At 50.5% G+C, this 13,355-nt stretch overlaps 2 protein-coding genes across 2 annotated transcripts; one reads left to right on the forward strand and one right to left on the reverse strand.

Annotated features, from left to right (window-relative positions):
• Nucleotides 1-8,187: 8,187 nt before the first annotated feature.
• PFLUO_LOCUS590 (uncharacterized protein) lies at nucleotides 8,188-10,106 on the forward strand (the record flags this gene model as incomplete). The annotated part of the gene is made up of 5 exons (XM_073783421.1): nucleotides 8,188-8,383; nucleotides 8,431-8,821; nucleotides 9,284-9,449; nucleotides 9,515-9,937; nucleotides 9,996-10,106. 5 exons carry the CDS (start codon nucleotides 8,188-8,190, stop codon nucleotides 10,104-10,106), a joined length of 1,287 nt encoding a protein of 428 aa, XP_073634687.1.
• A 597-nt stretch (nucleotides 10,107-10,703) lies between these two features.
• On the reverse strand, nucleotides 10,704-12,711 carry PFLUO_LOCUS591 (NAD(+) kinase; the record flags this gene model as incomplete). Its single annotated transcript, XM_073783432.1, has 2 exons — nucleotides 10,704-11,203; nucleotides 11,259-12,711. 2 exons carry the CDS (start codon nucleotides 12,709-12,711, stop codon nucleotides 10,704-10,706), a joined length of 1,953 nt encoding a protein of 650 aa, XP_073634688.1.
• Between the last annotated feature and the right edge of the window lie 644 nt (nucleotides 12,712-13,355).

The raw sequence follows: 13,355 nt of genomic DNA on the forward strand, positions 1-13,355 counted from the left end.
GTTTGATGTTGCATGAAAGATGAATTAAGTATTAGGGGTAGGAAAGGTGGTGATGCATTCTTGTTTGGTTCGGGATTCAGGGGGTGGAGTTAATGCACTTGGGTTCGGCAATGTCATGATAATTGAAACGGCCTTGAAAACAGATTGTCAACCAGGATTACCACCAGGATGCTTGGCATCTTCCCATCAAATTCATTCTACCAACTACCGCCTAACAATCTAGCCCCTTCGTTGGAAGCATTGGTCATTATCTCCTTCATTCTAACTAACCATTATACATATTTCTTTTTAATCGCTTGAAGAATGCATACACTTGTATCCTCCTGATTGGGAACGTTGGTCAGTTCGATGACTATTGAATACCAGAATTCTCTCCCCTAAAACAAATACAAGTCTGGTTCTTTCTTGAGTTTTAGCCCCGTCGGTCAGACATTGGTGAGCACCCGACATTTGGGGACGGTTATTGCCTGGCGCTGTACGGAGTAACCATTTCAGAAACTTTGACCGACACTAATCACTTATCTAGTCCTAACCAAGATTAGATTTTACCTAATCGGTATAATTTTGATCCTTCCTTATACTCATTACCCTCCTCTAGTCTCAATAATCTTCTGTATATGCTTTATGATTCGCTCACTCTACCCCTGAATAGCTTATTGTGGTAATTGAAATGATTTTCAAGGGGAGGGGTACACTAGGGGCAACATAGTCGGTAGGTGAATCAACGCTAGTATTAGAGATAATACACTCTAGTAGCTTAGTGGTGAAAATTTCTGAGATGGCGGTCCGCATATGCGAAGATTTCGACTCCCGTCTTTCTCATTTGAATTTGTCGATTCTGGTATTAGTAGCAAGGGAAAAGACTCAATATCATTTCAGTGACAATAGAAAAGGACGTATGCTGATTTGTAGCTCTACAATAAGGCAGACTGATGTGAATTCGAAGAATTGGAGGCGTTCGGAACCAACAGATGGACGGGAAATTAAGTAGACCGACCCGTTGTGTTGGTAGGATGTCTATTTTTCGAATCTTCCTATTAGAACTCCCTGTCTGTAGCCGAGCTGGTCATGTTCGAACGCCACTTCACCCTAGCGCCAAATTATGACACGGGCGGGCAACAACGACACCGACGACCAAGCCCTATCCAAGACGTATATTCGGCGACTCGCTAATTTCAGGTACCAAGGGAGGGGCTTTATTGAACCAGACACATTCACCCCGGAAGTCAGAAGGCTAAAGTTGGAAGAAAAGAACAAGGGAAAGGAGCGAGGAGGTGGGTGTGGGGCACGCTTGTTGTTCTAATCGAATTTTTGAAACTAGAAATAGCCCCCATCAGCTGGTGGTATCAACAAGTACATGTAATTCCGCTTGCTTGCGTATTTGGATGCCTCCTCGTCTCTGTGCCCAACAGGAGCATTCATTCTGGACTCGTTCTCACTCAATTATAGAAGAGTAAATCACTGCGTATCGTATATTTCTTGATTATCCAATCGACTCCAAGCAAATGTTCTATAGTTGATGCGTTATACGCGTATATGCTTCAAGATATCAGTTCATAGCATCCCTGTTTATTCTAATCAATGGGTGGCGCGAAAGCCAATGGCCTGTCATTCTACCCCCTTAAGTTTCCCATGCACTTCTCAACTGTCTTGAATATTGGCCATTCTCCCTCTCTATGAGGGCTGTGTCAGTCGCCAATATGGTGCCTACCGACGCCAGCGAAACGACCCAGCCAAAGCAGCGCATTACGACCATTGTACTCGCAGTGCTGGCCATCTTTTTTGTATTACTCAGGCTTGTGGCGCGTCATATGAAGAGGGCACCTTTGGGTATGGATGATTGGACTTTAATCGTGGGATTGGTGGGACTTTCGTCGCATTCATTGCGTTAAATACCATAGACTGATCTAGCTGCAGGTTTTTGTGGTTGTCCTTTCAGGAGTCAACATCGCTTGTCTGTCTCACACTTGAGCCCGACTCCAAAGAATAGCTAACAATTATCAAGGCGTCCACTACGGCATGGGCCGGCACATCCTCACTATGCTCCCGTCTGACGAGCCAATCTTCTTTAAGGTAGAGACAGTTCAGCGAGAAACTGATGAACCCACTGACATCTATGAACAGCTAGTCTACAGCTTCGAACCAATCTACATCACCACCGTCGGAATCATCAAATTCTCTGTCCTCCTCATGTACCACCGCATCTTCCCTGTCCGCCTCATTAAAGTCGGTGGGTATATCCTCGGCGGCATTACTATCGCCTGGGTAGTATCGGTCGACCTCGTCGCTATCTTCCAGTGCACGCCTATATCTAGGGCATATAATCCCATGCTTCCAGGCCATTGTATCAACCTCAAAGCTGCGCTGATCGGCAACGGGGTACCGAACTTTTTAACGGATATCTGTATCCTAGCATTACCGGCACGGCTTATTTGGCAGTTGCAGGCGAGCACGATGCAGCGCATTTCTATCATTCTAGTGTTTCTGAGTGGAAGTTTGTATGCGGACTCTCATCTTCTTCCTTTCCTTTCTCATTTAGATCCGGCTCCCAGAGTACGGAGTTGTTAGATATTGGATGGATTATTGCTAACACGAATAAAGTGTCGTATTTGCCAGTATTTACCGCTTCAGCCTCATCTTCAGCTTCGATATCACCGATATCTCCTGGACTCTCGCCGACGCACAAACCTGGTGCGTAGTCGAAACAGCCGCGGGCGTCATCTCGGCCTGTCTGCCCACCACGATGCCACTCCTAAAAGCTTGCACCAGTGCGTTTGTCTCAACGGTCCGCTCGTCGTCCAAGTTTAATACCCAGTCTGGCACTGGAAGAAATACGGCAGGACGTGTTAGTCCGTTAAAATCCACCAACGCAGAGGGAGGCCTAGAAGGGACGGGCGAGAGTAATTTTGCTCTAGAACAGGTCGGACCTGGCAATCGGGGGAGTCGTTCACATGTTAAAGGAAGAGGATGGACTATGATTGGCGCGGACAATGATAGTGATTGATCTAGGAATGGTTAGACATTGACATTGTCCATTAACGGTTCATCATGAGCGGTCCTGGTGTTGATTGCTTACGCCACAGATCCCTATACCGTAGCCGAATCCGTGAAAAGAAATTATCTAAGAATTGGCCGTAGTTTGAAAGACCAGTGTAAAGGAAAGGAACATCGCACTCGCTACATGATAACTGTAAATCTTTCTGCCACTGTCAGTATTCCGAGAATATAGCGACAAGGGGCTTCTTCATATCATTGCTGAGATATTGAGAACATTTTCCTTCAACTGAAACACCAATGTACAATAGCACAGCATGATGGGCTACCCAACTGGTTCAACTATTTGGCCTCGACTCGAAAGAGGGTCATGCAGGGACGCGCCTAGCAACAGATGTATTTTGCCGAACCGGGGTATTCGTGGCAGCTAGTGGAACATGCGGAAGCATCAAAAGTGAGATTCGCTTACCCAACCCTCTCAACGGTCTATGAGTTCCGGAACTCGCGGCTCACACTTGTTGCGAAAATACCCAATTGCCGAAAAGGTGTTTGGACGAGTATGAAATCATGCCACCGTGAGGTATTGAAGGTTTACATGAATGATGCACGAGGCACAGATCTCTTCATTATTGGAAAATTGACTGCAGAACATCTAGACGGAACTAGATTCAGTGGTGAATCTGTGGCTCGCATGTTATTGAATGACGAAGATTCCGTTCTCAGAGTGCTAGAATATCGCATTGTGGACCCGGTACCGTCGGATCCACGGCCTTTCCTTGACACATCGATGTAAGCAATCCTCTGAGTGTCACATAATTCGCTATTAGAGAATGATCATATCTCCAGATGCAGAGATGCCTTCAAGAATTTCTTTGGACAATGAATCCCAGGGAGAAAAACTGGTATCTGCATCTAAGGATTCAGTCTTATCGGAGTTCGAGCCATTAGTAAACGGTGCATAGGGGAAGGGCCCGAATCAGGAAAAGGAAAATAATAACTTACAAGAACGTCACTCATGCCAGTAGGAAGATGTGTATGAATATGTTCACTGGATTCATCTTCTGGGTATTCCAACCTCAACTTTGCATTTTTCACCGCTTTATCTGCGATCCCGGCAGCCTCCCGAGGGAAACTAAATGATATAAGGGCCGAGGTCAAATACTGAACCTGGCCAAAATGCCCGACGCCAATATCGAGGAAGGCCAGGTCGGACTGCGCAAAAGGGAGTGTTGGGTATTTGAGAACGTAGATAAACAAGCTTATGATTGCAAGCATGGGGTAGTAAAAGACAATCCTACAGTCAATGGTAAGTTAAGCACTGAGTTTGGAGGTTTTGTAAGTGAGTGAGCGGAACAAAACTTACGGTGAAGATGAAATCAAATCTGGTGTAGTATCTTTGAGGAATGTCAGGATCTTCCTGGACGCCTCAGCGGTCCGAGCTGAGCTATGAGAGATTCTATCTCGAAAGGCCAGCTCATTGTGGTTAAGTAGAAGTGAGCATATCCACGGATAATGGATATTTGCATGCAAGGCAATAATGCTGCCATAGTACGCGTTGTGCAGTCGCATTATTTTTTCCGCATCTTTGTTGTCAGAACCTCCGCGATGTTTCAAGTCACTGGCCTCTGGCGGAAGAAGTCGTTTAGGAAGAGATCTTTGCCAGTCTTCCAGTTTGCAATCGAGACATTCTAAGTAATCGAACAAGGCCTCAGGGGCTTGGCTGAATGCCTTGACGGAGAAAAGCCGCTTGATCATCAATGCACAGATTTGAGCGTGTTTGATCGTAGCTGTAAACAATTCAAGGTCGATGGTGCTACCAACAGGAACCGTCGTGGGTATTTCGCAGCTAATATCATCATCATCAAATGTCTATAGAGAAGGGTCAGTCTCCAGTAACTCAATAACATGGATAGCACAAACTCACCGGTGGACGGCCACATCGGAGTGCAATATATTTGTCATGGCAGTAGATAGCCCAAAACGTCCAATTCCGGTAAAGAGTCTCATTCGTTGGAAGCCCCCATGCTTTGGATGGCTGACGGTGAAGACCCTTTGATTGCGCAAGCCGCGCAGCTGAAGCACATAGCATGTACTCCACAGAAGGGCTTGCCAGAAGCTCTGCGTACGAGGTCCGTAGGATTTATCAATATTCGATCAGGGCACCTGTACAAATCGTTGAACGACTCACCATGATGACCAGTGTCTGTACTGCGGTCAAGCCACTTGGCATATAGAGCAGACTTGTATACACTGAGAATGCATTGTGAAAGAACTTTAACGACTTTTGCTGAGTCTGGCGAAAGTCCTTGACGATACCCGCCGATGCAGCAGCTCGACAACCCACGGCATATACAGCGTTTCGAAGAGCATACCAGGCTACATCTTCATCTGGCGACCGGGGCCTCTGAAAATGAAGGCGGAGCTGGGCCTCGAATTCCGGTCTGTAGACAACACCGAGTAAAGGGTCATGGGTAAGGTCGAAAAAGGCTGTCACTCATTAGAGAGAAAATCTTCATTGTGAGAAATAAACGCACCTGTACAATATTGCCAGGCAGTTTGAAAGTCAGGTTCCGGGCTCTTTTCTCCGATAGGAAGCTGTGAAAGTGTCAAGTGTTTTGTCCAGTCGCCGATCAGATCGTGTGCAATTTGGTCAAATCCACTTGTTCCGGTCCGACTAATGACCCAGCGTACACCAGGATCGGAGCAGACTGAGAGCCATGATCCAGGGCCTACGCCTGTCAGGTTATTGAATCGCGAGCCAGGATCTTTTTCACATACCATGATGCTCCCAGTTGATCTATATATGCACCTATCAGTGGATATGAGTATGCGTAACTTAGGAGTCGACTTACATTACTCAAATCTATCGTGGCCTCCTCTCGATCAACTTCAGACTCTCTCGGAATGAGAATGTTGTCATTATAGTTTGGCAGAATAGCATGCGAAAAGAAATTCAACGAAGGACCAACGCCAAAGGTTGAAGGCTCGGTTGTCGATGATACCCTTTGGACGGTCGATTCCGCTACACGTGCGGTATCATAAATCTGAAAGCTTTCCCATCCCGGGGTCAGTGACAGTATTGTTGTGTTTTGAGCAGAGATGGAGCCTTTGGGAGGAGATTGTTGGAAGGCCTTCTCGCCTGGGAAGGTTTGGAATGTATCGCTATGCTTAGACATTGAGGACATTTCCATTGGGCTTGTGCGGGTTTCAGGAATTTGCCCCCGATCAGTTTGGACTTTGCGCCCTCTGCGCTGTCTAGGCGGAAAAATGCATTGTGTTTTGTGATCCTGGATTCGTGATCCTCAGCGTCCCTCCCTTTTAGACAGCTGTCCGGAAAGCCAACCTACCAAGCAGTTCCCGCAAGGGGAAGAACCATCACCTATTTTTGAGTAAACAAGGAGTCCCGAAAGAGAGCCTCAGATGACCCACATTTTACTTTCTTTTTCCTGCAGTAGCTGCAGGCTTGAGAGAGCTTGGTGCGTTCCTTAGTTGGTAGCATTGGATCGACATGGAGAGTTGAGGGTGGATGGTGCAACGAAGTGGCGGGGAAAAAAAATAAGCTCTCCAAGGAGCCTCCTGCTAGGTTGCGAATTGTTTCGACATAAGGAGCAAATCACATGTCAGCACTGAACTGTTTACCTCTACTGCTCTAGCGTCATTTTAAAGTTGGATAATAAAACTTGTCTCAGTTAAATGGTTATCGAAAAGGTTAGGACAGTCGGGTCCCAAGAGCGGTGTTGGGGGAAAGCAAGGTAGTTCTCGACTTCCTCCTAGAACATAACATACAAATGCTGAGGGAAATCAATTGGATTACCACTGTAATTACTATACGCTAAGACATCGGCTTAAATAGCCATAAATGATTTATTCGACTCTATCGGGCTCACCGTCGCCATGCGGGACAAGCCCCGTTGCGTGGTGGGGGCCGGAAAGGGAAAATAAAATCGCCAAGTCTTGTCAGACTCAACCAAATCAATTCAGAGATAGGCGTTGTTGAAAAAAACTCCATGGCGCATGAACTGACAACGCGGATCTCAACCGGTGGTGATAGAATTCTCGGAAAATCATACAGGTCTGGGGGATCGAAGGCAGAATAGGCACTGCAACCTTGAGTTTGAGATATACATTAAAGAAGAGCTGGAGGCTTCTATCAGTACCAACACTGGGATAGAGACCCTTAGATATCGCTCAGTGTTGCGATGCATTCCACCTCCGTCTCCCAAGGTATATATTGTTCCACCTCCATACCAATCCGATCCAGTCGCGCACGGAATACGAGTACATCGAATTGAATCCAATAGCTTTGATGCCCGGTCTTATCTGCCTCTCCACTGGCATCTACATTACCCAAATAAGGTTGTATAACGCCGATCACTGCATCGCCCACCACGACGAAGTGGCGGTCTCGCAGTCCCCTATTGACAAACTGAAGTCCGGTTTTCAGGCATCAATTGATAATTAAAGATCACTAGCAAACAGCCCTCCATCGCAACGGATTCGAGAAATGACCCCCTCCTCAAGCTTCGAGCACATCCACAACTGAACGCAAGTATGTACATGCAAAATGACGTGGCCAACCTGCATTCGATACATCACGAATCCAGAAGCACGAACGTGGCGGTCTGCAACCCCATCGGTTCTCGCCGTCCACCGCGTCCGGCCCGTCGGAACATCCATGTTCGGTTGTGCGATGAACCACGCTTGCGGGGGGTGTTTGTCAAGAGGCGGTATAACCACAAATAATGCAACCAATCAAGAGGTACAGCTAGGATCCGGTCTCATTTCCATTCGGGTCTCTTGTCGGGCCGTCGTGGAACCCCATCGAAAGTAGACACTGGGTCTTGTTCGCGGACCGTAGGGCGGGCGGCCAATAGGTGCTTTCGAGCTGGGGACTTGAGTATTATGCGGTATAGATGATATCAGACCTCGTGGGCGGAGTAATACTGCGGGTGATTTCGTGGCACACCCATGCTGCTGCTGTATGTATCACGGCATGCATTGCTGAGATGGATTAGGAAATTTGGCGGGGGTTGCGAGGATAGTCGGTGGCCGTAGGCGTAGCCACCATGCAAAGAGCGAATTGTCTTTAGCGTGGGTGTCGCCTACGGGATTGATTTGTTGAGATATCTACTCCTCCATTGCTTGCTTCGCCTGATCCGAGTGACAAACGCCGCACCAGACGATAGAATCATCATGATCGCCTGGTTTCTACTCGGCAGCGCGTTTGCATACAACCTGCTCATGGGCATCTACCGTCTTCACCTCCACCCGCTTAGCCGATACCCCGGCCCGCGGCTGGCGGCCGTGACGCGGCTGTATGAGATATACTTCGCAGCGTGGGGAGATGGGTCCTTTGACCACAGAATCCGCAAGCTGCATCAAGAATTCGGTATGCCCCGATCTTTGGTTTGGTTCAACCTGTGTTTACGATCGCAGGACCCGTGGTCCGCATCACCCCCGACGAGGTGCACGTCCAAGAACAACCGATAAGATTAAGCGACTGCCGGGTCAAAGGAGCTGCTGCCGGGGAGAAAAGAAAGAAAGCAATGACAACGCGACCGAAGGACAAGCGCCCAGCAGCTTCAGCAGCAACTATTCCTCGTTCGCAAATGACGAGTTTCCCAAGTCTGCTCTCTGCTCGACCATTTGCCCGCGATCCTAGTGCACAGACGCCGCGTGCACCGGGTGGTCAGCTCCAGGTCTCGGACCATGCCGAGGCCTGGCCCACCGAGCCGAGACCTGATCACCGAACCGAGCTCCGGTCCAACATTATTAAGGATCGACTACCTAATCCGGACGAGATTGCTGAAACAACCGAGAGCTTAAGGTGTCGATCCCTGTCCTTTCAGAATGCGCGACCGCCCGAAGGTCAAGTAGGGATCTGGAAACGGAGAAGAGTATGGCAGGGCCAGGCACTTTATTCGACCGGCCGGCGAACTTTGCCCTTTTAGGCTTTCAGACGAGAAAGAATCGGGGAGATCTACGTCACAGACAGAGGAGGCCTTATAATGGAGATGCGTCTCTCGATGCTATGGACTAGCAAATGGGAAGAGCAAAATGGTTAATGAGTTTCGGCATATTGTAGAACCCGATTGATCGTTTCATTGTTGCGGAGAGGATCCACTACTTGGCATGCCTTCCTTCTGATTCCCACACTATCTCTCTGTCTCTCTCTCTCTCTCTCTCTCTTCTTCATCATCCCCAATTCTCCGTCCTGCTGAACTGTCATTGAAACAACATACATCATGGTGAGTCCCACCTCTCTACCCCACCTCTGGCCCCAGTGAAGATCCTCGCAGATCCAGGTCCTGACAGACCAGACCAAACCTAACAACAACCACCCTCGACAGCCTCACGCCGACTCCTCCTACTTCGCACCCGCCCAATCCAAGGCCGAGGTGTACACCCAGCTCCTCTCCCAGGCTGAGGGCCTCCTCTTCGGCCAACGCAACTGGGTAAGCTCACTCAGCCATCCAGTCGCTCCACCCAACACAACTGACAATCAAACCTGAAAAAACAGGTCAGCAACCTAGCCAACATCTCCTCCCTCCTGTGGCACGCCTACGCCTCCCTCCCACCCCCCTCCCGCTCCGTAAATTGGTCAGGCTTCTACATCCGCGACGACAAATTCCCCGCGCTCGCCTCGGCCGTCTCATCCCCGCCCCTCCCCGACACGCCGCACGGCGATGGCAGCAGCAACGGCGTGACGATCTCGACGATCTCGACGACGTACGCGACGCCCGAAGAGCAGTACCTCCTGCTCGGTCCATTCCATGGCAAGCCGGCTTGTCAGCAGATTCGCTTTGGGAAAGGCGTTTGTGGGACTGCCGCGTCGAAGCAGATGACGATGCTCGTGCCGGATGTTCTGAACTTTCCGGGGCATATCGCTTGTGATGCGGACAGCCGGAGTGAGATTGTTGTGCCGATCTTAGTTCGTGGCGAGGTAGGTCTTCTATTGTACGGCCGGGGAGAGAGTGTCTTGACTAACTTTTTGTTGTTAGACTGTCGCGATTATCGACATCGACTGCACCGAGCCATCGGGCTTCGATGAGGAGGATAAGCTCTACCTAGAAAAGTTGGCTGCTATGTTGGCCGTGAGCTGCGATTGGTGATCTATTACGAGGAGTATCTAGAGGGAGTGGTTTTTCCTTCTTTTGTGTTTGGTCGTGCGTTTTTTTGCGGCCCTTTTTCCAAAAGTGATCTTGCGGGTCCCATGGGACAAAAGTATCTAACTTAATCGGTGGTCTGCCGTGTTTGCAGATAGCGATGCGATGTATGATTATACGATAACATGTATATGACCACAGTAGCCCCTTTGGGCTTCGATACAAAGTAGCGGATGCAATACTGCAGATGTAGGTGTGGAAGCAACAATAGTTAGGCTTCATCTAGGCCAAAGACATACATCGCACACATACACACATCCTCAGATTCTTGCCCGCAGCGAAGCGATTGTAGTATCTAACAACAGTTCAAAATCCAATCATATCATCATCATGCGGGTCCAGTCCGGTGCAAATCCAACTGGCCGGCCCGCTCAGTTCTAGCACTCATCAACAAAAGGAAATTCGTGGATCTTTATAAGAAACGAGACAAGGGATGCAGGGAACGAAAGACAAAAACACCCAATGGAAACGCAACGCTGAGGCCGAGAGAAGGACAAGGGCATATAACGAGAACAACATGTGGAGGGAAGTGGGGAGAGCAGGCTACATATTCAGCAAGCTCATCTGTCTCCGCATCGGATTCGGGGACAGCGCATCGCCATCCTCACTTGGTCCAATCCCGCTATCGGTCCCATTGAGTCCGGTGTCCGTGTCGATATCCCACTCCTCGTCTTCGAAATCCGCGCCACCGTCCGACCAGCCGTCCCAGCTCTTCTGGATAGCACCGCGCGTGTTCCAGCGCAAAGCACGCTGGACGCTGGTGAACCACTCGCCGCTATCGGCGACGACCGTGGGGAACGGGTACTGGCTTGCTTCGATGGTGACGTAGTCGCCTTGGCGGAGCTCGATGCGGCCCTTACCGTCGAAGGAACAGTAGGCAGTCGAGCGAGATGCGTGGGGGACGGCGATCCGGAGGAGATGTGAGTCTGAGAGGACCATGGGTCGGAAGGAGAGGGTGTGAGGGCAGATCGGGGTGAGGAGGATGCCCGGGATGGAGGGGTGGATGAGAGAACCCCCCGCGGAAAGGGAATAGGCGGTTGAACCTGTTATACGACTGTGAGTTTTGTGTGATGTGCGACCAAAGGTTGTGCGACATACCGGTGGGAGTGGAGAAGATGCAGCCGTCCGCCTGGACAACGGTCAAAAGCTCGTCGTCCGCGTATAACTCCAGATTGGATACGTAGGGAGAAGGTCCCCGATCGATGACAAGCTCGTTTAGAACCTCGAATTGCTCCCCTTCCTCCACAGCGCCCGCCTCGGCATTTTTGCTGCGGTCCTTGCGGAAGACCGTGCAGGTAAATCGCATGCGGAGATTGACGCGCATGCCGACCTCGCCCATAACGGCATTCAGATGTGACTTGTAGTCGGTGAACTCGAAATTGGTCAAGAACCCCAGACTGCCGAGCGAGAAGCAGAGAACCGGGGGTACCACGCGTTGGAACAGCCAGGAAGTAAAAAGTACCGTGCCATCACCACCGAGAGTCAAGACCAAATCGAACTTATCGGGCGATGTCCAGCAGATGTCGGGTGTCCAAAACTGTAGCATTTGTGTAAAGCGCGGATCCTTTTGCAGCAGGCCCGCGGTATCGAAACGCTTGGAGTTGCGCAGTTTTGCATCGACATAGACATTCACCCCCAATTCACTTCCGTAGCGAGGCGTCGAGAGCAGCCACTCGGTCACCTCACGGGTCAGATGCACCAGACTGTTATCTCTTGCCTTGGTGACGATCATAACGTTCCGAACAGCGCGCTTGATGGGCCGTCGTTGCAGCTGCTTCGACACCTCGCGGACTCCGGTTGCAGTCTGGACCAGCCGGGAATGTGACAGCCACTCATCATCCGCAATCTCCTCCAGCACCTTTTCGATGTTCACCGCGCCGTCGAACCGTTGGTGGAAATAGCAGGGTGATTGCAACATGAGCCGCGTCGTGGCCGGTGATCGCTCGATATAACCATTCACTTGCAGGCTCGAGAGCGCCACAGACAACTCTGACGACGTATTGCTGCACCGGCGCTCCCGGTCCCGTTCCTCCGCTGGAGGCGGTACCTGACTGGAGGAGCTGTTGGCCATCAGGCCTGTCCATGAGCCGGCCAGCGGCGCATTCTGGTTATTGCTGTTGGCCAAGGACGGCCGCGAAGCCAGGGCCTTCATGATGGTTTGGCGCGGGATGCAGTCCGTTGATAACGCCTTCTTGTTGCGGAAAGAATCCTGGCGGAATGAGCGGATAGTCGGACGTGCGGGTAACGACCAGACCGCGGCCTCTTCCTTGGTCGGCTCGGTCTTCTGAGCCGGTAGCGCAGCGCAGCCGGGATCTCTGGGGGTTGAGTTGGGCTGGTGGATGTCGTTGTGTGTCTGCGAGGGCTCTATATGACGGGCATAATCCCGGAGAAGTGCCGCCCCGACAGTCGATGCTGATGCGGGGGGTGGGGCAGTAGCAGCAGCGGATGGGGAGGGCGAAGGGTGAGACGGTTTGGAGGCAGCAGCAGCAACACCGGGTACGATCGCCGAGGGCACGTCAGACGGCCGGGGTTGATTACGGCCGGAGGCCATCGGTAGCTGCGTGTGGGAGTGAGGCGGATGACGGAAACTGCACAAGTCGCGATCTGGAGATCCTTTGGTCGAGCTCTCGGATGTAACGGCGATTGCGGGCCAAAGGAGTACCCGTGGGTCGCAGTGCAGCCGAGCGCCTGTCAGCGAGCGGTGGGTTTTGTTTTCTACCGTTTTCCACGGGTGGTTTTCTGCTTGCTCAACTAATTTTTTTTTTGAGGGTGGTGACAGGGATGCGACCGGATAAATTCTGGCCAGGCGCCGATCTACCCCACAGGTGGTGCTAAGACGGGGAGAATGAAGAGAGAAGAGAAGAGAAGGGAAGAGAAGAGGGAGGAAAGGAAGCGAGGAGAAAAAAGAGTGTCCACTTGGATGCAGGATGAACTGGATCTAGACGGGGTATATCCAAACAAAGGAATAGGAGTTTCATTCATTCAACCTCGACTACAGCTGATGTTACCCAGCATTTCTTGTCACACAGCAGACGTGATGCGCCTAATCAGGGGTCTATTTCGGCTGTTCTCTGCATGTAGAGATCGCAGGCTAGTGGATACCTAGCGATACAGTCGAGAGGAACATACTACCACGGCGTCCCGGCAGGGCTGGACCGACCACGGAGTCTGGAGCGACATGGCTGGAATGATGGT

This window comes from Penicillium psychrofluorescens (assembly GCF_964197705.1).
Source record: "Penicillium psychrofluorescens genome assembly, chromosome: 1".
Taxonomy (NCBI): domain Eukaryota; kingdom Fungi; phylum Ascomycota; class Eurotiomycetes; order Eurotiales; family Aspergillaceae; genus Penicillium; species Penicillium psychrofluorescens.